The sequence below is a fragment of the Daucus carota genome, chromosome 4 (genome assembly GCF_001625215.2).
Source record: "Daucus carota subsp. sativus chromosome 4, DH1 v3.0, whole genome shotgun sequence".
In the NCBI taxonomy this organism is placed as follows: Eukaryota; Viridiplantae; Streptophyta; class Magnoliopsida; order Apiales; family Apiaceae; genus Daucus; species Daucus carota.
Genome location: NC_030384.2, coordinates 45,123,364 through 45,145,974, shown reverse-complemented (window position 1 = coordinate 45,145,974; position 22,611 = coordinate 45,123,364). Strand labels below are relative to the sequence as shown.

The following is a 22,611-nucleotide window of genomic DNA, read 5'->3' as shown; positions in this document are numbered from 1 at the left end:
TAAAATTAAAATTAATTTCAAATATATATATACTAATATTTTCAGAAATAGTTTGTCTAGTGTGTACCCACGGACACACCACAGAAAAACCGTTTCAGAAAAAGACATAGGCAGTGCTGTAATTTCCAGAGCGAAATGACTTCTCCTATCCAAAACAGACCATGGGTCTCTGATATGTCAACCTAAACATGGCACGGAAATATATGCAGTGTGATTGAGTTGAATACTAGGTGACAAAAGTCTTCATCAGTCCCTTGCTCCTTTCTGCATTATTTGTACCCGAATCTAGCCCACACTGCTTTAATTAGGTGTCAACCCATTAATTCTTTGTTAAGGGCCACCGCTTAAAACTCTCATTTTAACTAAATTGATGATTAAGAGTTTTGGTATTTAGATTAACCATTTCCAGATGTGCAAGGAGACTCATTCTAGTATTTGATAGTTAAATCAGGCTTAATACTCGTTCTTATATCGCTCATCCTCATTCTCGAATCCTGATCATCTTCTATTATCCAAACATCTACTAAATAATTTTTCCAACATATTTCCGGTGAAGATTATTTTCAATCAAAATTTCAAATCATCTCATAAAAAAAATCCACTCGCTTCCGTCCATTTCTTTATTATTTTCAAATAAATATTCAGATATTTTGATCGTATACTAAAACGACTTATAGAAAGTGAATCCGAAAATGAAAACTTTTAGCAGTAGAAAGTACACCTGCACATGACATACCGGTAAACTTCAATAATTATAGGCTAGTAGCTTCTATATAAGGTCATCAGCTTCTCCACATATTATCTCCAGCTCTCTCTCTCGCGCTGTCTCTCCAACAAACCATATATATAAACACAGCCTCTTTGTCATCTTGTCACAGATCTATACAATATAATCTAGTTTTGACATTTGAGTAGTATGAAGAACACGAGGTCTGTGTTTCAGCTGCTGCTTGTGATGTTCCTCTGCTTATCTTCTCTTGTATGCTCCACTTCTGCAGTTCCCACGTCCAGTAAGTCCTTTTATTCACTCTATTATTTGCCTAGGATCCTTGCTTTGTAGGCTTAGATTTTACATATGTGAACAGGAGTCCTCAAGTCCTTTAAGGCTATCCCTGCACTCCAAGATTTTCAAACTCAGGTTCACATCTATATCTATGCATATTTGCTCTCATTATTCCTGTGCTTCTAGTAAAATCTCGAATAAGATTAGCAAATGAATGATTTTTCGAATTGTTTCCGAGAGTATTTGATTATTCAAATATAACTATGTTAATCAATATTATCAGGCCTGCTGTAGACTGTATAGTTGACACAAGCGTGACATTTGCTTTCATTAACGTGCTCAAACAACCCCTTTCTTTTGTATGCTTTTTATTTTTATTTTGTTACAGCAAGTAATTAAACAAGCTTTTGTATACCTTTTGTTGGAAGGTGTAGTAGAAAACAAGAGTCAAAATTCAGTATTCACAATCACAACCACCGCTACGCACTGGCTACCCTGGTATCATAAAAGTCAAACCCCATCATGCAATGCAAAATAATCAATTTGATTCGATTACCAACCGCTGTGTCAGCTGCCAACAGTAGCCAAATCATTTTTAATAGTATATCTGTTTCCTTCAAAAAAAAATATGTATATTTCACATATTATTATTAAAAGAATTTCCCGTAAATAAAATGATGTCGAATATATTTCTATCCTGAAAAAGAAAATCTGAAAACAGATTGAATCATGTTTTTGGTACTGACCAAAATACATTTAAAAGTCAAAACCACTACTCCTCAGTAGTATTAATTTAAATTGCTTACTAAGCCAATTAGTTATTGTTATGATAAACAAGTGGTATATGTTGTAGGAAGCCATAGAGAAAGAGATGTTAGTGGTGGAAGGGAGAATGGATTTTGAAAGCGCCGACTATCCTGGGACTGGAGCCAACAATCGTCATGACCCTAAGACGCCAGGCACTGTTTGATCATTACGTGCTTCAATCCAAGATGAAGATTAATACTCGTACTTGTTATATAGAATTGTATCACTCATGTTCTCTTTTTCTTTGTTACTTGTAAAAAGCAAAGATAAATGATGTTTAGCTTGCATTAAGTACTTGATTTCGTGTATTACATTGCTTTTTGATGTTCGGTCAGTCTAAAAAACCTATTGATGTATATTTCTAAAAAAATAAAAATAATGGTCTTATTTATTGTAAACAAATAATGTCGAATAATTATTAGATGTGTGATACTAAAATTATTATATAAATAAATATAAGTATTTAATCATCATCAAATAGTGGAAGAATCTGGATCGAATATTCAGTTCATGATGGCTAGTCCAGAAAATTCACGATTACGATATCTGCTTCAACTGGAAGCTGTCTGTCCAAGGTATAAATGGATCTCAATCTCGGCCCATATACATGTTAATACTTTTATTTTATTGGGCCGCCAATTAACATTTGTAGGATCTCTCCTGGAAATATTTCAGTGCTCGACTTAATTCGGAGCCCACCAGAATTCTAATCCAACGAATCAGATTCATGACATAATGGGCCTGTTTGGTTGAGAGAAGCAGAAGGTGCTTCTGGCTTCTGCTTCTCTTGACCCGTTTGTGTAAAGAAGTAGAAGCATTTTTAAGAAGCTTCTTCTCTCTCAGCTTCTTTTCCAAACACTTTATTAACTTATTTACTTCTCAATTCTACTCCACTTCTTTACTATAAGCAAGAAGTCACTTCTTTTAAGCTAACCCAAACGGCCCAAATATCACAAGATAAAAAAAGTCTTTATATAACAGCAGCAATAAAACAATTTAATTGACCTGATAAATAAAAAATCAAAAACCAAAGGCGAAAACGATCTCTGCACACATTAATAAATTCAGAATTTCGAAACAACAAAACGAAAAATATTGTTATATCTCACTTTTAATTTGAACTGATACTTTAAAAATTCTAAATTATCAAAGTTTCATATAAAAGCAGCTAGAAATTTAAAGGAGTAGAAAGACATCTCATTATTGGCATCAAATCCAGAACACAAGTCAAACGATAATTTTTCCCCAGCTTTATTATTTTCTACTACCTGCTTTCCTTTAGAGAAGTAAAAAAGAGGTAAAGTAAAAGATAAAGGTCAAAAAAGTAAAAGCAAAAAGAGAAAGGTTATTTATCCAAAGAAACAAAGAAGAGAAAAGCAGCTACTACTTCATCCCGCGACTCCCATTTCTTTACACTTTATTTTTTGAATGTCCCATCCAATTCTTTACATTTCAAAACTTACTAAAAATAGTTAATGGGTTCGACCACTTCTCCACTTTTCACACTATTTTTACTCCACTATTTTCTTTTTATACATTAAAAATCAATGGGTCCCACCATTTCACCCACTTTTCTTCCTTTTTTTACTATTTTATACATATTTTTTAATCTCCGTGACCAACCCATTTGATAAGAAATGGGAGGTACGGAGGGAGTATAAAACAGGCTTAAAGCTAGAAAAGAAAGAAGAGATGTACGAGACAGCAAAGACGGCGTAAAGTATACGTCATTTTAGTCTCCTACTGTGCACCCACCCCAACCCACCTTTTTAGTATCCGAAAAAGTGTTAAAGTCCTTTCGGGTCCCACTTTTGGTTGCTGAGTCACCCACTTTTCACCCCCTCTCCGCAGCCTCCAAATCTCCTGGCTGTAGATACTTAATTTTTTGCTGACTAGGATTCCCGCATAGCATCTTTCATTCTACATTTTTATCGGTGATTTAAAATTTGTGATTAATTTTAAAAGTATTTTGTCAATTACATTTTAAATTAATTTATCGAGAGAATTTCTCTTAAATCTCAAATAAATTCTGAATCAGTAGGTCAACCGATTAATTTCGATTTTCAATATCTGAAATCGTGCTTTTTAATAGTGATCGCAATACATTTTAGCAATTATTATAATTTGTGGTAAAAATTTTCAAATAATGTCTGATTGGAGTTTATTATCGATTATCTATTTTTTTTTAAAAATAATTATATACTCTGTTTTTATGTTTTTGTGTAATTCAAGCAATTTGCAATTTTACAGAATTTTCTTATGATAATAATTTCATCAAAAATACTGCTACTACTTTGCTAAAGAAAAAGGGAAATTGGGGGGGTCACACCCTTTGCACTTTTAAGCACTTTTGTTGTTTTAAAGGCGCTTGCTTCTTGTCTTTAAAAGGTCTCCCTCGCCGAACCATTGTCGCCCCAGACCATTGTCCTCCCACAATCTGATGCTACATACAAACGTTTGTATGTAGTTTATTACAACACATCCTTAGCGTACAATGAACAACAGTGAAGCCATGTGTGAGGTTAAGGATCCGGCCATCAAGCTCTTCGGCAAGATCATTGCGCTGCCCAAATCTGATTCTCCGGCGACTCTTCACCGGAAATCCGATGCGACTCCTCAGATTCCGGTGACTTCCGATCCAAAGGTATATATACATCTGTTTATATACATCTGTTTCCATGTCTATATTTATGGCGTATAAACATTCTAATACAATTGTTGTACTCATCTTAGTTGATATTGTATGTTTTGTATTTCATTGTGCTTGCGCTTTGATTCTTATAATGTCGAATTATATTCTGAACATTTGCGATTTTTACGTTGACCACGAGTCAAACCCTTGGGCTGAGAATCTGAGATGGTGTTTTGAGTTTGATGCAATTACATTGTTTTTGTTATTGATGATTATAATTTGAACATAACTCCATCTGTATATATATGTTGGGCTTGTATAATTAGCTTAACGGATGCTTTTAAAATTACATCTGCAATGTTTATATGTTAATGTACTATTGTACTGAGCCATGTCAAATCTCGCAAATGAAGTAATTAACAAGATCACATTTGTGAAGTATTATTAATCTTTGTTAGACACTTTTAGTCTATACACACATTCACACAAGATTTTTCTTTGTTAACATTGTAGTTTTGATTTCCCCTGCAATATCCTAGGTATACCAATACTATCTATTCGCTGCAAGAGTGCATAGACTTACCCTTATTTCTTCGTTGGGAGACTGGTTTTAGGGGTACAATTACAAACAAGTGACCTCTTGTTAAAAATAAAAACTATACATTTTATTATGGTACAAACCAAGACCTTCAAACTTATACCTTCACTTGTTCTCGTACCACTAGAATAAAGACTTTATACCTTATTACGGGTTGGGTCTTGACCTTAATTGAGATTCAATTTTAATTTTGGTGATTGGTAGACGTTATAAACCATTATAGTCAATTTACTTGATATAGAATAATTTTGTCCCTGGACTTACAAGAAGGGTTAAGTCATTAATTTTAACAATCGTACTCAAAAATATCTTTGTACCACATGAAAAGTTGCTTCATATCTGCACTTTAAACATGTCTTTTTAGCTTCCTTATTGATGATGGACCTTATGACGAAGTGGCCATTCATTAATTCAACATATGTTAACTGAGGGTGGGGGCTGAGTGTTTACTTTCTTTTTGTGGGAGTGGTGATTCATTTCTTCACATCAGTACCAAAATTGGATCGAACTACTTTGCTTTTGTCATCTACTCTTTTTTTTCCCTTTCTATTATTTATTCAATTAATACTGCTTGCTAATTAAATGAATAGTAAATGTTGCTTGTTGTTGCTCCTTCGGTAGCTTATGGAAGAAATTTGTTACTTTTGCAGAATTGTGGAAAAGAAGAAATATCATCTGTTTCTGAGATTGACGAGCAGAATCAAATACACAACAAAGATAAAACACCACTTGGGATTAAGTTGAAGGTGGATAAAACAGAGATTACAGATACTAGAGAAGAAAAACTTCTTAAAAAGCCGGACAAGATCCTTCCATGCCCTAGATGCACTAGTTTAGAAACCAAGTTCTGTTACTTCAATAACTATAATGTCAATCAGCCTAGGCACTTCTGCCGAAAGTGCCAAAGATATTGGACGGATGGTGGGAATATGAGGAAAGTTGCCGTAGGTGCAGGTCGTAGAAAAAATAAACAATTAGGAGCTCAATATTTGCAAGTACTGGCCCCTCGTGTTACAGTGCAGTGTGCGATTGACAAAAACCCTGATATTGTTGATCGTCATGTCATCCCAGGTAATGATTCTCTGAAGACTCTGGTAACTTCAGCCGAAAATGATAAATTCCATAAATTCGATTCTGAGAAACCACAATGTGAAACCATGGGAGTTCTTGCTACGAAGGAGTGGATGACATGTGCTAATAAAAGTTCTATTGAAGAGATTAAGGAGGAGCAATCTCAGTGTGGTTCATCATTGACAAGTGTTCAAGATGATGAGACACTTCAGAAGGTCTTTAGAGATGAACAAGGTGGTTTGTCTGAGTCCTGTAAACTCTTAATACCGCGACAACCCATTCCATGCTTCCCCACTCCCCAAGGGGGTTTTACTTGGAATCCACGCTGGAACTCTACATCTCCTATGGTGGCGGCTCAGTTCTCCTCTGAACCAACTATCCATTCAAATGACACCAAAACAGATAAAATGAACTGGTTTTCTGCACCAGTTATGGCAGTTCCCGGCCTTTGTACGTCTACTACAATGCAGTTTGTTCCTGCTGCATATTGGGGTTTGTCTTGTTGGCCCATCCCCACAGGCAATATGCCATTAGCTGAATCTGGCACCAATTGCCAAATCACGGGCAAGCACCCAAGAGATGAGGATTTGATAGAAGCCAATAAATCAAAGAAACATGTTATTGTTCCAAAGACGCTAAGAGTTGATGATTCAGGTGAAGCTTTGAAGAGCACCGTCTGGAAAACATTAGGTATTGAGCCTTCTGTTAATGCATCACTTAACAACAGAGCAAAGAGCAATACTAATTAATCGAAAGCACCACCGGTATTAAAATCCATTCCGCTGAATCATGTTCTTGGAATTTGCCATATATTTGGCTGATTTGTAGAAAAGGCAGTATACTTTGGAGGCTGTTCTCAAATGTATATTTGAAATTCATAGCTGCTTGAAAATGCTTAAATTTTTGGCATTCTTCTGATCCGGGGATTAGTAAGTTATGTATTTGTATTAAAGAGGTGGATTAGGGGTTGATTAAGTAATTAGCACTGCTTCCTAGTGTATGAATTTCTCACATTCTTTAAGTTAATTATCAAAGAAATTTTCAGTTATCAGATCCAGCCTTTTACTGTTCACCTTAATTTGGTATGTTTAGTCATCCTATTTTGTACAGAGTGCTCACATATATTCAAGATCTTAAACAAGGTGCTTAGAAAGAAGTGTTCACAGATATTTAAAAAAATTCAATATTAAAACAGAAAATAATTGTGTTCCATTGTGATTTGTTTATGATGTAATGGTCGAAGTTTTGTCCTCACCGTTACATAACAAGAAACCGTTACTACATCTCACATAGTTCTATACGATTGACAGAAGCAATCTACTTATATATATAGTAGCCCAACAGGTTCGTGTCAAGCCTCTCTCCTGAGCAAATAAATTACCTAGCTCCGAACCTGAGCCTAACTCCGAACCTAACCTCTTCTCATATATATATATAAAAAGATGTTATCCATGAGACTCGAACTCAAGACCTCTCCAATACAAATACATCACTGAAACCACTTGAGCTACACAAACAATTAGTTTGTTATTCAAAAGCATTAATTACATACTTTAAAACTTTTGTATTTATATTCGTTTCAATATCTTATTTATTTGGGATGAGTTATTATTTCAGTTTAGTCTCATATATTGTTTACATGATAGATTAATATCTATAAATTAATTATTTACATAAATAAATTTAAAATTGAAAAAGAATATGAATAATCGGGTTCGTGGCATGATTCAGATTTCAAAAAATAGATATAATTTGTATTCGAATAAAAATGAACGAATTCAAATCTAACTTAATAGTTTAAACGAGCACCGATACAATATTATAGAAATTTTAAGTCATGAATGTGAGAAATAAGCACAAAAACTGAGATTTAAGCGAGCATCTTTGAAAGGAAAAATTGATGGGCTTTCAACATGGGCTATGTCATATTAATTTCTTTTATTATAAAAGGCGATTTATAAAGAGATTACAATATTTTGGAGAACACGAAATAAGGTGACTGAAAGAATATTCCTATTTAGAATATTCTTTTATTTTAAACTTATGAATTCAGAATTTGATGTGTAACTAAATCTTTTTTAAAAGAAATTATAGATATAAGAATAGTGACAATACATCAAATTTGGTGTCGGAAAATATATCTTAATGATATAATTTTGATGATATATGTATTTGAAATACTATAACTTGTGATATGAAGGTGAATTTAAGGGGATTTTATATTGTTAATCAAAAGTCAACCACATAATAATAAAACGCGTTTACGAGAACTACTAAAAAGATTTGAGTTATAAATTTTACTTTTATTAAATAAAATAACACAGAGAAATAAGTTATATATATTAAAGTCTTAAAACTATAATTTTTAATATGCCATCATCCAACATATAACATACCAGTAAATAAAATGATTCAAACTATAGTTAAATTAATCATTTACAAATTAAACTAATAAAATATAATTAATTCTGAACCGGATAATCTGACGCGATACGGTGAAAACTAATATCTGATTAAACAGGACTAGAACAAGAATAGTTTTTTCATAATACAAAATATCGAATATATGACTTGATCTTTAACAATTGTAAAGAGATTACAATATTTTGGTGAACACGAAATAAGGTGACTGAAAGAATATTCCTATTTAGAATATTCTTTTATTTTAAACATATGAATTCAGAATTTGATGTGTAACTAAATCTTTTTTAAAAGAAATTATAGATATAAGAATAGTGACAATACATCAAATTTGGTGTCGGAAAATATATCTTAATGATATAATTTTGATGATATATGTATTTGAAATACTATAACTTGTGATATGAAGGTGAATTTAAGGAAATTTTATATTGTTAATCAAAAGTCAACCACATAATAATAAAACGCGTTTACGAGAACTACTAAAAAGATTTGAGTTATAAATTTTACTTTTATTAAATAAAATAACACAGAGAAATAAGTTATATATATTAAAGTCTTAAAACTATAATTTTTAATATGCCATCATCCAACATATAACATACCAGTTAAATAAAATGATTCAAACTATAGTTAAATTAATCATTTATAAATTAAACTAATAAAATATAATTAATTCTGAACCGGATAATCTGACGCGATACGATGAAAACTAATATCTGATTAAACAGGACTAGAACAAGAATAGTTTTTTCATAATACAAAATATCGAATATATGACTTGATCTTTAACAATTGAATATGATATGCCACATTGATCACTCCTAACAAATACGAGTATCAAAATATTTAAAAATGTGAGTTTGCACAAAGCTAAAAAAGTAACTACACGACTAATTGAACTAAATCTTTTATGGTTTTATGAACTTCATGATGCCTAACTCATATCTACTCTCTTTTTGCTATTTGAAATTCTAGAAAATCATTTCTTTGAGATCTGTTTTATAACGATTACATGAAAAATCATCAAAAGTCTTAATAGACAAGCTCAAAAAACTAATTATAGAAAATTAAAATTTTATAACGAGATAATGTTATAACATACTGTATCAAAGTAATAATCATCTAATATTTTTAAATTAACAATAAAAATATAATACGTTGAAGTACTATATAATTGATATGAAACATAAAAGGATAAGACACATCAAAAGTGTCAGAAATTTTTGGGTTGCAATTATACTGTTAGTAGTTCAATTGATGCTTTTATAATAAAATAAGGTACATGTCTTTTTACGTACAACATATGTTTCAAATTTTATTTATACAAAATGTGTGCAACATATGCTAAAAAGTATGTGTTGATGATCTGCTCCATCATGTATCATTTTAACAATTATGCAAACGTACGCTCAAAAAAGAAGAAATAAATGTAGGGCAACGCGGACCACACATCTTCATTTAATCATGATTTAGGATATCGTAATTCACATATCAAGAACAAGTTTTCATCAAAATCATGGTATATTAGTTGAAATAATTTAATAATTTCAACAATAAATTACAGATACTTTTAATGAGGTATAATATATTTAAAATTTAAAATTTCAGTATTAATTTCGAATATAATTTTGAACATTGATAATATGATAATGGTCTCTATATCCTAACGAATTTGAATATAGAAATATCAGTTCAAATGTAGTTTTTAATCTATAATTTTTTTTTAAAATATACTCCCTTCGTCTGATTTTAAGTAACCTTATTTGACTTTCACGGAGATTAAGAAAAATGTAGTAAAAAAGAGTAAATTTAGTTGGAAAGTGGGTAAAGTGGTGGAATATATCAAAATTTAATAATAGATTTGAGATAGTGGTGGTAAGTAGTGAGTGTAATAGTGTTTATTTAATATAAAAGAGTATATAATAGAGAAGTAATGGGTGTAATAGTGAAAAATAGTGTTTAAAAATAGTAAGTATAGTAAGTTCATTATTTTAGAGATGTCTCAAAAAGGAATAAGGGTCATATAAAATGGGATGGAGGGAATAGTACTTATTATTACTATTAATGCTATTAGGTTGCATATATTACATTTTTCATGTTTACATATTTTGTCAAAAAGTAAAACATAATAGTTACGCTCGAAACAATATGATGACACACGGATATTATTTAAAACATAATACAAATTCAAGGTCCGTACGAGAATAATATAATGATATATGAATATTATTTAAAATACAGCAAAAACTAGAGCCCCGTGCCTCGCACGGGCTTTTATGCTAGTTACTCTTTAAAACCCAGTTTTAATATTCTAATCCCTGTGCTTTAACGATAATAAATAGACACGTCAAACTCCAAATAATGCCCAAACATCAGATTATATACACAGACAGTTGTACGTTCAATAATGTAAACACTTTAGTCATCTGGAAAGATGAGAGCTACATGCAATTATTTATTTTTTTTTAATTACAAACGAGAAGCAGTAAAATCTTCGAAAAAACTGCAGTAAATTTCCCAGACCCACCAAAGTTAAATATATTATAATAGTATTTTCTAGTAACAGACTCTTACGAACTAGTACTGCCCACCCCAAGAAAATCAATGAAACGCGGTGCCTTCTTCTCTTGCTCGTACATTTTAGCGTCTTTGTAGCTCAGATTATTTTGTATCCTTCTGTAGTTGCCTATTGAGTCCGTTGCAGTAGAAACCGAAACCAAAACCGAAGCTGAAACCACATCTGAATTCGAGTCATTCGAGTTTGTCTTGAACTCCTCCGCTCCAATTAGTACCTTCTTGTTGGCATCATTTTCCACATTCTCCGCAGCTGATAAAGAATGTAAACCTATAAACGAAATAAATGTTAATTATAAATAAGAAAATTATGTGGCTTTGTGTTACAATTTATTCATATGCGGAATAGTGATAATAAAAAAAGTACCCAGGTGTGACCAGGAGAAGGGCTGGTGAGGGGCCAGGATCCGCGGACTAAACCTGGACAGAAAATGATTCGGAGCAGAAAATCTCGAAACAGAAACAGGAAATTCATGGTTTAGTGAAAGATTAGTGCAAGTCGAAGCTGCGGACTCATCACCAGTACTCGCACTGATTGTGTTTGTAGAAATAGTCGCGGAATCATTACTGCATGCCGTGATAATATTCTTGTTTGTTGACACAAATGTGGTACCACTGCATGCATTAACGGTTCCGATGTTCACCATTTCCTGATCATATTGATTAGCAGGAATAGGCGCTGTAGTGATTCCGCCACCGAGAGAAAACGTTTGTGCAGGAACAATAGTAGTAGTAGAAGAAGAGGCATTATTGTTTCTTCTCCTGTGAATAGAGTTCTGGTCTCTTTGTAATCTGGCCATGATGACATGCCAGTGGTTTTTCACAGAGTTATCGGTTCTTCCGGGGAAAAGCTTGGCGATCAGGGCCCATTTGTTGCCGTAGATTCTGTGTGCGGCGACGAGTCTTTCCTCTTCCTCCTCGTTGAATGCCTTCCTGTTGATTCTTGGATCTAGCTGGTTAAACCACCTCAATCGGCAACTCTTCCCTGTAATAATTTTTGTTTTTAATTATACATTCAAAATAAAACAAGTCACCTCTTATACATAATCATAATCGGTCCAGGTTTTTAATAAACGGTTGATACAATCATCTATCAAACAGTTTCCTTCACCGAAAAATATTAAAACGACATTAGGGCCACAAATAATAACATTTTCTACGGAACTAGAGGTACCGAATATATTTCATTTATTATTGTCACGGTATAAAAAGGTAAATAGATAAAAAAAATTACCTGATCTGCCCGGAAGCTTTTCAGCAATCAAGTTCCAGTTCTGGGGGCCATAATGAGAAACAAGTTCTTTAAGCTGAGCATCTTCATGAGGTCTCCAATGTCCTCTGGCACACAGCTTTACATGGTGGGCCCCATTTCTCCTCTCTTCACCTCTCACCTGAACTCCACCATCCACCACACCACCACCGTCTCCCACCCGCCGGAAAGACCCCTCCTGAAGAACATCCATAGAATCACTCCTCCCAAAATAAGCAGCTTCTTCCCTGGACAAAGAAAGCTCAGGAGAAGGTTCAAAGTTTAAATCAAGACACATATTTTTATTTCCACCACCACCACTCTGAATATTTTGTAGAACCATGCCTTTGCGCAAAGAAATAGAAACAGTTAAGAAATGGTAAATAAAAAAGTGGGTGATAACAGAAAAAGGGTAGAAAACGAAAGCTGAAAACACACGATTCTCTGGCTTAACACTCCCTCTCTTTTACTAAGTATGTTATCAAGCACCACAATTTCTCGTTATATATATACTAGTAGAGTATTGATGCGTTTCTTGGTTTGTATCATTGCTCTCCTTTGTATTGTAAAGAGAAAAAACAACTTACAGCTGTCTATGAGATCCAAAAGATTTGACAAAATAAAGGTTTGGAATAGAGTTAGGAGGATACTATAGTTTCTTAGATTTTATCTGCTCAAAACAGTTAAACTAAGTAACGGTTGTGTTATCCCTCTAATAAAACAACGGGGGTTTTGTTATGTAACTTCTTTTCTAGGTGGGAATAAGTTAAAGCACATTGATTAAGTTGATATATCTTTGCAAATTTGAGTACTTTGGAATGTATTGAAAGTTACTTCTAAGTAACTGATGCATACAAAATTTGAATACAACTACAACAGTTCAATACCCAATACGAAAAATTCAGTAGTTGTAAATACAGGTATGTATAGATGTACATATTATTATAATACCACATATAAATATAATTATATAAATTTATGATCATATTAATATATTTATTTATAAACATGTATTTTAAAATATAATAATCATTTCTTTATATACTTATTTTATATAACATCATATACTAATGCTGCATAAAACAAGAAATAACCCGAAACTATAAAAATAGATCGATTAATGATAACCGTTCACCACACATTCGTGAACAAAAGATGAAGAACCTAGAATGAACTATGATTATAAAGTTCCCGTATTAATAAAAATTTAGAGTTAAAATCATCCGACCATATTATATATATATATATATATATATATATATATATATAGAGTAAAGTTCAATGGAGTACACAATATATTGGAGTATTGGAGTACAAAATTGGATAAAATATAATCTATTCATCTAAATTTCAATTTTTTTTGTTCAATAATATTCGTAAACATTTAATAACCTGCACATTATGTTCTACACAACATAAATATTGTAATCAAAAGGTTGAATAATGATTTTTATAGATTACAGGACTCTATGTTCTGCAATATAACTAATAAGCAGAACAATAATGTTAATAATTTTTGAAGTTGAAAGATATTAAAGATTGATAGACAATTATGTGCAAGACAACTTATAAATGATAGATTGTATATAAATTTGTATAATCAAATATATTATTTATGATTAAACTAAAAAATTAAGACTTGTACTCCAATACTCCAATGTTTTTGTGTACTCCATAGAACTTAACTCTATATATATATATATATTATTTTTTTTGCCATAGACCATATTTTATATATTAATTTAGTAGTCAGTTTCAAAATACTTGTAACCTTAACTTCATATAGATATTAAGATAAAAATAACTTTAAGGACTATCTTATTAAAGAAATTTGGGATTTATAAAAGAATTATTTCATAAAACTGTATATATATATAAATGTGTTTTGAAAAATTTAAAAACTAATTACGAGATGTAGTTCCAGCTTTCAAGTATGTAACCACCCGTGTGGGTGATGACTCTTTGGAGCTGTCAGTACCAACTTGACTGGAAACGTATAGCACCTCTTTGGTCTTCATCGGCTTTTGGGAAAACAGTCCTTTTTGTCTCTTTGTTTATTTTAGTCATAGGCGTAACACTTTCCCTTTGAAACATTTTACGATGTATTAATCAAATATTTTTATTAATAATTTTTAATATTTTATGAATTTAAAAAAGTAGAGATTAAACTTTATTTGAAAAAAATTAAAAAAATGACTTTTCAATATTAAAAAACTTAATTAAATTATAAATTTTGAATATTAAATTTAAAAATTAAAATTGAATTTTAATATTTTACTATTTTCTGATTTTTAAAATCACGAATACAAATAGTAAAGATTCCTTGTTACCATCCGCACGCAGTACGTGAAGACTGGGCACATGTAGTAGGTAAGATTGAAACAGTGAAGATGCATTATTGAGAAAGGTGGGCAGGAGAGTGAGGCAAATGTGAATCTATCTCGTCTCTCGTCAGCGCTCAGAACCTGCCGCACGCTCACGAGGGGAGAATTAACCGACTAAACACAACACATATCTTTCGCCCTTGTTTTATTTGATTCACAGCTGCAGCTAGCTAGCTCTGCATGAACAAAACATACGCCAGTTTATGCGTCATATTTCATATATTTATCTCTAAATTGCCCGCATACACGTAAAAAAGTTGCTTGCAAAACTCGTATTGTACGGGATAATACCAGAATTAGGTGATTTATTGTTATAAGTTGCCGGGACATAGTTATATATCAACAAAAATTAGATTGTTATATAATATTCACAGTGAGATCCTAAATTCCTAAAAGACCAAAGATGAATACTTGCAAATAAGACTCATTCATTCTATTACTACCTCTGTTTCTTTATACTTCTCTCGTTTTATATGTCGGGATTGTTCATAACATGAGATAAATTATTAATTTACGTCTAATCTATAAGATTAAATATATTCATGAGTGATCTTGTTGAATTCATATTTATGAGTATTTAATACAGTGAAGTTTTTATATTTAATATTAATACGAAATTAAAGATATTAACTATAAAAAATGTGTGTCAGCAAGCGTGATAAAGAGAAACAGAAAAAATATTATGGGACGACTAGTTAAGTTATGAATGCATGCTACTTATTAAAACCTAGACAAACAGAGGCAAACAAGTCACCGACTTGCTAAATCTGATAACATATGGGCAAAGAGTTAAGTTCTATGGAGTACATATAAACTTTGGAGTATCGGAGTACAAATCATAATTTTTTAGTTGAATCATAAATAATATTTCTGATTATCCAAATTTATATATAATTTATTATTTATTAGTAGTATTAAACACAATTATCAATTAATCATTAATATCTTTCAATTTTAACAAGCATTAAGATTGTTGTTCTGTTTATAAGTTATATTGCAGAACATAATGTCCCACGATTTATAAAAGTAATTGTTCTATCTTTTGATTACAATATTTATGTTGTAGAACATAATCTGCAGGTTATCGAATGTTTAAAAATATTGTAGAACAAAAAAAATTAAGATTTAAATAACTAGATTATATTGTATTAATCTTATACTCCAATACTCCAATATTTTTTGTACTCCATAGAACCTGAATATGTAAAATAAGATGATATTATTTTCTTTATTGTGCACTTGTATTGGTTTTAGCTCTAGCATTTACAAGTCCAAAGCTGGTTTGAATATATGTTTTGGCCTTTACGACCCTACCCTACACTTATTCACTATGCGTCCATGCGCCTCTCTTCTTCTTTATTCTTTGATCGTTTGTTTTATTAATTGATTGGTACGATACAAAAAGTGGTAAAACCAATATAAACCGATATAAACCTCTTATGATCGTGAATGACGATCAGATAGAAGCAATAACTTTTCTTACATATTTGTCTATTCGAAATTAATTCTATTTAACTGAGACATATCGAACACGATTAGATAATTCAAATGATGCATTTTTTTTCTATTATCGCAGAATATCCTGATTCGACTTTAACTCATTCGGAGAATATGATTGAGCACATGCTCATTAAGGTTATAAGTCTAAAATATAAAAAGGAAAACAAAAAAAAAAACTAAGCGGCATTAAGGCAAGGACAAACAAATTAAACTAGTAACTTGTTCGTAAAAACCATGTATCCTAAAAAAGTAGCATTAACAAACCACATTAATTCCAGCTCTGCCCTCAACTTATTCGATTTGATTTCTTACTCCTAACCCCTCCACATGAACACTTTGTTCTAAAACAAACTTGTGTCTTGGTTCTCATCTCCTCAAACGAACTTAACTTCTAGATTTTTGTTTCAGTCCAACCAAAAATCCATTCAGCTACGTGTCAATCCTCTCACCCACAAGATTGGAATCACAGGATCATAAGATGCAACGTAATTAGTTAATCAACAAGAACTTCATGATGCTTATTGCTTACAATGTAATGTAACGCTTTGGGCAAGACAAACTAATAAACAAATAAACTTGCGTCGTTAAGTAGTGGGAGTAGCCATCAATCTGAGTTTAACGACTTTACCGTATCTATATTTCGTTATTTCGGAGACTCTACACATACACACGCACACGTACAAATTAGTCAACACTGAAAACTAAGAGATTTTGTCCTCTTGTCCCCCACTTACATAATTTACCTTGTTTTAGCTCTATGCGCGGCATGCGCCGTTCACTCGAGTGTTGAAAAAATGCACGAAAAGCTCGATTCGGAGTAGCAACATAAATTATGAAACTATATTATATAAATATTATACAATACGTGTCAAAATTTTCTGTTTCAAATACTGGTATCAATGGAATAATAACCATTAAATATGAATAACACAATGATTTATATAATGATACTTCAAAATAATTGATATATTTTTATTAAAAATATGTAACTTTTAATAAATACTTAAAAATGTTTTACAAAGAGAAATAATCTAGCATGTCTTTTCCTCTTATTCTTTATAATTGATTTTTTTTACTCCGACAACTCTACGGCCGTATATTAGCTAAAGATAAACCAAAGTGTCATCAAGAAAACAAATACAAAATGGTCCAAGTTTCCAGTCCAAACCAAGCTGGAAAAAACATAGTCTAACATCTTTGTAAGAAGCAAAAGGAATCAATTTCCCCAGTCTCCAATATTCCTAATACCTCTACTTTCAATTCCTATGTATAGAAATTAAACTTCAACAGTTTTCGTCGTTTTTCAATCAATCTCAAGTTTTATGCTTAATCCAAACTCCCACTCATCTTGTTTTTCTCATCAAATCCTCTCCACTAATCAAACACTAATACCACCTTAATTAAATCAAGAATCTTTCGAAATGCGAGGCCAGTGTCGTTACTTAACAAGAAACTGTACATTTCCCATGTGCCAAACTGCGGGTCGGTTCGGGTCACGTAACTAATAATTTTGTCATCTACTCGAGCAACAATATAATAACCCTCGAACTCAATTCATCGGCTAATAATTCCATCCAAAATTGACATATAACTATACATTCGGGCCGACGTGTTCCCACGAAGAAAACCAAGGTTAGGTCGCTGTCATGTTCGTTATATAAAAATGTTGATCGAATGTGATTGTGAGTAGCTACATTATGGAGCATAAAGTGATTTACTATGTTGTTAATTAACTTTTTCCATGCTTTAACCGTCTTTGGATTACTTAATCATGATTAGTGGACCCGTTTAAAGGCGTTTGCATGCATACTCTATGCCTAATTTGTTCAATTAAGGAATAATGGTGTCGGATAATATTCGTCATCAATCCTCAGGTTATTATAACGGTTTCGTTTATGAGATTGTTTATGCGAAAGAAGCCACGTAGGAGAGATTGTTATAATTTGCATATTGTAGTTCTCTTAAATTTTTTGTTGAATATGTAAGTAATTATTATTTCCTATATTTTTATCACAAAAACTTAAATTATTTTTAAGGATATTATATTCAACTGGAGCACTGAAATGATTACTTTTTTAGATTTTGTAAGGACCGAAATGAAAAGAATTATATGTAAGAAAGCTCAGATATACAGACATGTGAAAATCATAGAATCAATCAAGTAGTGAACTAGTGATTGAGAAAAGGAAAAAGGCAAAAATATAGACAGGCACCCGCGCCAGTAATAGAAAATCAAAATGCATGCATGCATGTTCAGAAAAGTGTTTATGGGTAAGGCAATCAAGAAAAAGTATCTTTTTTTGTCAAAATCAAAGCATGACTTGCAGCCATTGTTGAAAACACAAGAGAGGTCGATATTACAGGTTTCTCACTGACCATATTGTGTTGTTTCTCAAACTCTATCCGATATTTTTTAACATTCTTAAACTTTAGTTCAATATTATTATATATTAAATAATATTTATAAATGAATATGTAAAAATTCAACATTTCAGCGAAATAAAACTTCAATTAACTCCTCATGCCGTCTACTCCATTCTGAAATATAAGTTGATTGATTTTTAGATACGTTCGTTTAAGTCATTGGATTGCATTATTAAAAAATTTCCTTTTTCAATAAAAGTATATGATTAATATTATAATTCAGATAAAAATAATTATTTTAACTATGTGGTTAAAAAATTAAAAATGTGTGTCAAAAAATCAAACGGTTCTATGTTTAAAAAGGAGGGAGTATTTGACCATATATGTCCTTATGATTTATTAATATATTAAAATAAAATGTTTATATAAAATTTAAAATAATAAGAAATTATGATCATTAAAATATGGTCAATTACTATAACAACAAAGTCAACAAATTATTAATACGCTATTATTATATATCAGTATCGATACTATACAATTACGTATGTAGTATTATATATGAGGTTAAATTGGGTTTGGGCCCAAGTGTCCAGGGCCCGGAAGAAAACTTTAAAAGGACTATGCCTGGACATATATTTACAACAAGATTATAGTTGACTATAGCCTCAATAATGATCTTCTAATTCGCAATTTCTCGTTGCATGGTAATATATAGATGTATTAAAAAGAAATGTTGTGTTTGCAGATCTAAAGTATTATAGTAATCGGAATATGTCATTACGAGTTTAAAAATCTGCAAAAACTAGCAAAAATTTCAATTGGATTTAGAAGCAGGCCTAGAAACAGAGCTAGAACAACAACTAGACTTGCCATAGTGCTGTAAAATCTCAATCACAATTATCTCCGATCTCATCTTGTGAAAACTACGGTGGCACATACAGGCAGCACACGTCAACGCCGCCGCGCTTCCTTCTTCTCCAGCCGCCATGAACTCGCAGCAACCATCCACCGCAAATTTCCCGATATGAGCTGCATGGTTTTTTCTGCACTCTGTGTACTTATTCATCGTCACCTTAACCTCCTTCTTTGCTCCCTGCTCATCTCCTTCCTTCATGTCGATCATTAATTTTTCTATCGAATCAGCAACACTCATCTCATCATCTATGTAACGGTGTTCGATAAGAGAGTCTCAGTTATATATACCTGAATAGATGGTAAACGAGTTGTCCAATTAATTGCTCACCTCCTTTTAGATTGAAAAAGTAGGTTTTTTATATTTGTTTCTAGCTAGCTTCTATATTTATTCGACGTAAATTTTAGGAATACACAACTTGTTTCTCTGTATTTAGGAATGTCCATATCCTAACACTATTTCTGCGTACAACTACTTCACGGCTATTAACTACAGTCCACTTGTTTCTTGCAACAGTAATTACTTCAAGCTTTTCGACGATACAGGCTTATGTACCTCACAAATTAGTATCTGTTCTAATAATTCTCCGAATGAGTCAGAGTCGAACCCGGGTGTCCCAGGACAAGAGGATAAACCCACCATTGGACTATCCTGCTCAGGCGTATTTCAGTTTTGAACTCAACAAGAATCGATCTGAAAGAATGTGTTAAAATCCTCTATATTACAGTTTTTTCTTCATATTTTTCGTTTCTCTTCCTCTGAAATCTCTAACTATTCATTACAACTTTCGGGATTTACTGAAAATTTCTTGGCAAGAGACTAGATGGAATTGGTTTGGCCTTGTGAGGTTCGAAACGTGAGAAGCGGTTAGACTGATGTACCTTCATTTTTATTGAGGGGACTTTGCGAGCCACGGCTTTCCATATCATTTGAACAGCATCATCGTCTTTGGAAGGATATCGATACTCGAACATATTCTCAATCTCCTTCAGCTTTGCCCACATTCTGGTCCACTCGTCTTTCCCAATGTTCCTGATTAGATTCATGAGGAAATTTTCTCTGACAGCGTCTGCAGTGCGGACAAATACACAGAACTCTGAATAGTCCAGAATGTCTTCGTAAGGGAGCTCGATTTCATCACTGATGATAACGGGAACACAGTGGCTTGCAATGGCATCGAACAGACGGTTTGATGAGGGAGTGTCACCGGCTATGTTGAGGCAGAATTTCGACGAATGCATCCCTGCTGAAGCATTACTCACGCCATCCTTTTGAACACTTCCAAACTTGAAATGCACATCTTTTTCTTCCCTTAGAAGGTAAAATAGCTCCTGCCGCGCAGTTCCTCCCTGAAATTAGATAAAAAAACATTAAGGGACTGACTCAATGAAATACTAGCTACGTTTATATAAAAATATAATATGATCCTAGTAAGCCCTACTCCCAACACCTTAAGGTTTTGGGACAATTGGTCAATTAACACGGTATCAGAGCTTGGGTAATATGATCCAGATAAGCGCTCCTCCCAACACCTTGAGGTTTTGAGAGAATTGGTCACTTAACATGGTATCTGAGCTTAGGTAATATGATCCTGGTAAGGCATCCTCCCAATACCTTGAGGTTTTGGAAGAATTGATCACTTAACAGTTTAAAGAGATTAAGCAAGAAAGGGAGGGGGGAAAATAAAAGATTCACTCACATCTTTTCTATATATGGCCCCCTGGAAATAGAGCAAAATTGGGCGGCTATCAAAATCAGAAGTATCATTGCCATAGTTTCTGATAACATGTTTGTAAGGTGCTATAACATCTTTTTCAACATTGGCTATGCCAGGGGGATACCTCCCGAAATCAGAAAGAATGAACATAGCAGGCCAAAGCTGATTCCTTGCATCCAAAAGGCTATTTGGATGGTGAGCAATAATTATATGGTCTCTGCCCCCTGACTTCTTCCACTCCTCTTGAGCTGTCAAGAACTTTACTAGTTTCTCTTGGAGGAGTTTGTTTATGCTTCCCTTCTGATGAGGCTTTAGCCTTGAAAACCGGTTATAGCTTATGCAAGAAAAGAATGGAACAAATATAACATCAGCTTCACTCGAATCATAAACTCTGACAGCATTACGACCCTCCAAATCGTCAGCAAACTCAGAGGAGAGGAGATCAAGTGTGAGCCAATATTCTATACTGTGTTGCAGATTCAGTCCACCAGGGTATGGAGGAATTTTGGTTCGAATATCTGGCCAAATACTATTTCCCTCAGGCTTCCATCCTATGAGGGCAAAATGGAACTCAGGGGGTAAATCATACATGAAAACTTTAAGTATCGTCTCACAACTACTGAAGTTTCTCTTTCGAGATGAATCCCTGATTCTCAATGTACCGCTCTCATGTTTGGTATCAGTTGGAGTCCCGGGCTTAGAGCTCCTATCGCTAAACACCGAAAAAAGATTTGAATTGGAAAAAACAGAGCGATCAACAGAGCGAGGACGAGCAGTGGAACGCAACAGGAAGAGCCACGAAAATATGAACAAGACTGATACAAAAGTAAACAAACAGAACATGAATTTCTGTGAAAGAAACCCAATGTGGGCTGCATTTCTTTCCCCCATTGTACTTAATTATCTCTTCTTCGACATCACCTTCCAGTAACAAATAATTAACAACAAAGAACTCAAGCCAAAGTTACAGTTGCCACAGAAAGATCACATGCTGAAAATGAGCTCTCTTTTCATCTACATAATTTGAATCTTGTGAAACAAAACCCCGAGTTACAGACGAAAATCAATGTTTTAACATGACATAAAATTGAATGTTGATAGCAAGAAACTAGCTGTAATTCTATGAACACTGCATGCATGTATGTGTAACAAAGCCACAAGACAAAGGGCACGTAGAAGTAAAAGCCAAGTAAGTGAATCAAATATGACAAGACAAGTGAAAGAGGAAAAAGAAAGGACAAGACACAGAGAGAAAAAGAGAGAAAAATGTAAAAAGAATTCAGCAGAAAGATTATGGTTTGGTTCTTGAAAGTAAGCGTGAGAATAGGGTCTGGCTGAAGAATCGGGCTCTTGCCTTTGCAAATGTCACCCT

General features: G+C 32.8%; 3 protein-coding genes and 1 long non-coding RNA gene across 4 annotated transcripts; 2 read left to right on the top strand and 2 right to left on the bottom strand.

Annotated features, from left to right (window-relative positions):
* Positions 1–789: 789 nt before the first annotated feature.
* Positions 790–2,118, top strand: LOC108216556 (uncharacterized). Its single transcript, XR_010291529.1, has 3 exons — positions 790–1,010; positions 1,086–1,138; positions 1,857–2,118. It is a non-coding gene; the product is annotated as an uncharacterized LOC108216556 (long non-coding RNA).
* Positions 2,119–4,162: 2,044 nt separating this feature from the next.
* LOC108217697 (cyclic dof factor 2) lies at positions 4,163–7,161 on the top strand. Its single transcript, XM_017390579.2, has 2 exons — positions 4,163–4,454; positions 5,691–7,161. Exons 1-2 carry the CDS (start codon positions 4,305–4,307, stop codon positions 6,858–6,860), a joined length of 1,320 nt encoding a protein of 439 aa, XP_017246068.1. The 5' UTR covers positions 4,163–4,304; the 3' UTR covers positions 6,861–7,161.
* Positions 7,162–10,888: 3,727 nt separating this feature from the next.
* Positions 10,889–13,043, bottom strand: LOC108218085 (uncharacterized). The gene is made up of 3 exons (XM_064091268.1): positions 12,344–13,043; positions 11,477–12,094; positions 10,889–11,380 (listed from the first exon to the last, which is right to left on the bottom strand). Exons 1-3 carry the CDS (start codon positions 12,699–12,701, stop codon positions 11,106–11,108), a joined length of 1,251 nt encoding a protein of 416 aa, XP_063947338.1. The 5' UTR covers positions 12,702–13,043; the 3' UTR covers positions 10,889–11,105.
* A 7,201-nt stretch (positions 13,044–20,244) lies between these two features.
* LOC108215950 (probable arabinosyltransferase ARAD1) lies at positions 20,245–22,437 on the bottom strand. Its single transcript, XM_017388590.2, has 2 exons — positions 21,222–22,437; positions 20,245–20,871 (listed from the first exon to the last, which is right to left on the bottom strand). Exons 1-2 carry the CDS (start codon positions 22,128–22,130, stop codon positions 20,317–20,319), a joined length of 1,464 nt encoding a protein of 487 aa, XP_017244079.1. The 5' UTR covers positions 22,131–22,437; the 3' UTR covers positions 20,245–20,316.
* Positions 22,438–22,611: the final 174 nt, after the last annotated feature.

Excerpts from the sequence above, each read along its gene's own strand:
- LOC108217697 (XM_017390579.2), top strand. The coding sequence starts at position 4,305 with ATGAACAACAGTGAAGCCATGTGTGAGGTTAAGGATCCGGCCATCAAG. Across the intron at positions 4,455-5,690 it reads CGGTGACTTCCGATCCAAAG|AATTGTGGAAAAGAAGAAAT; the intron begins GTATATATACAT and ends TTACTTTTGCAG.
- LOC108218085 (XM_064091268.1), bottom strand. The coding sequence starts at position 12,701 with ATGGTTCTACAAAATATTCAGAGTGGTGGTGGTGGAAATAAAAATATG. Across the intron at positions 12,095-12,343 it reads AAAGCTTCCGGGCAGATCAG|GGAAGAGTTGCCGATTGAGG; the intron begins GTAATTTTTTTT and ends AAATTATTACAG. Across the intron at positions 11,381-11,476 it reads CTTCTCCTGGTCACACCTGG|GTTTACATTCTTTATCAGCT; the intron begins GTACTTTTTTTA and ends TTTCGTTTATAG.
- LOC108215950 (XM_017388590.2), bottom strand. The coding sequence starts at position 22,130 with ATGGGGGAAAGAAATGCAGCCCACATTGGGTTTCTTTCACAGAAATTC. Across the intron at positions 20,872-21,221 it reads GGGCCATATATAGAAAAGAT|GGAGGAACTGCGCGGCAGGA; the intron begins GTGAGTGAATCT and ends ATCTAATTTCAG.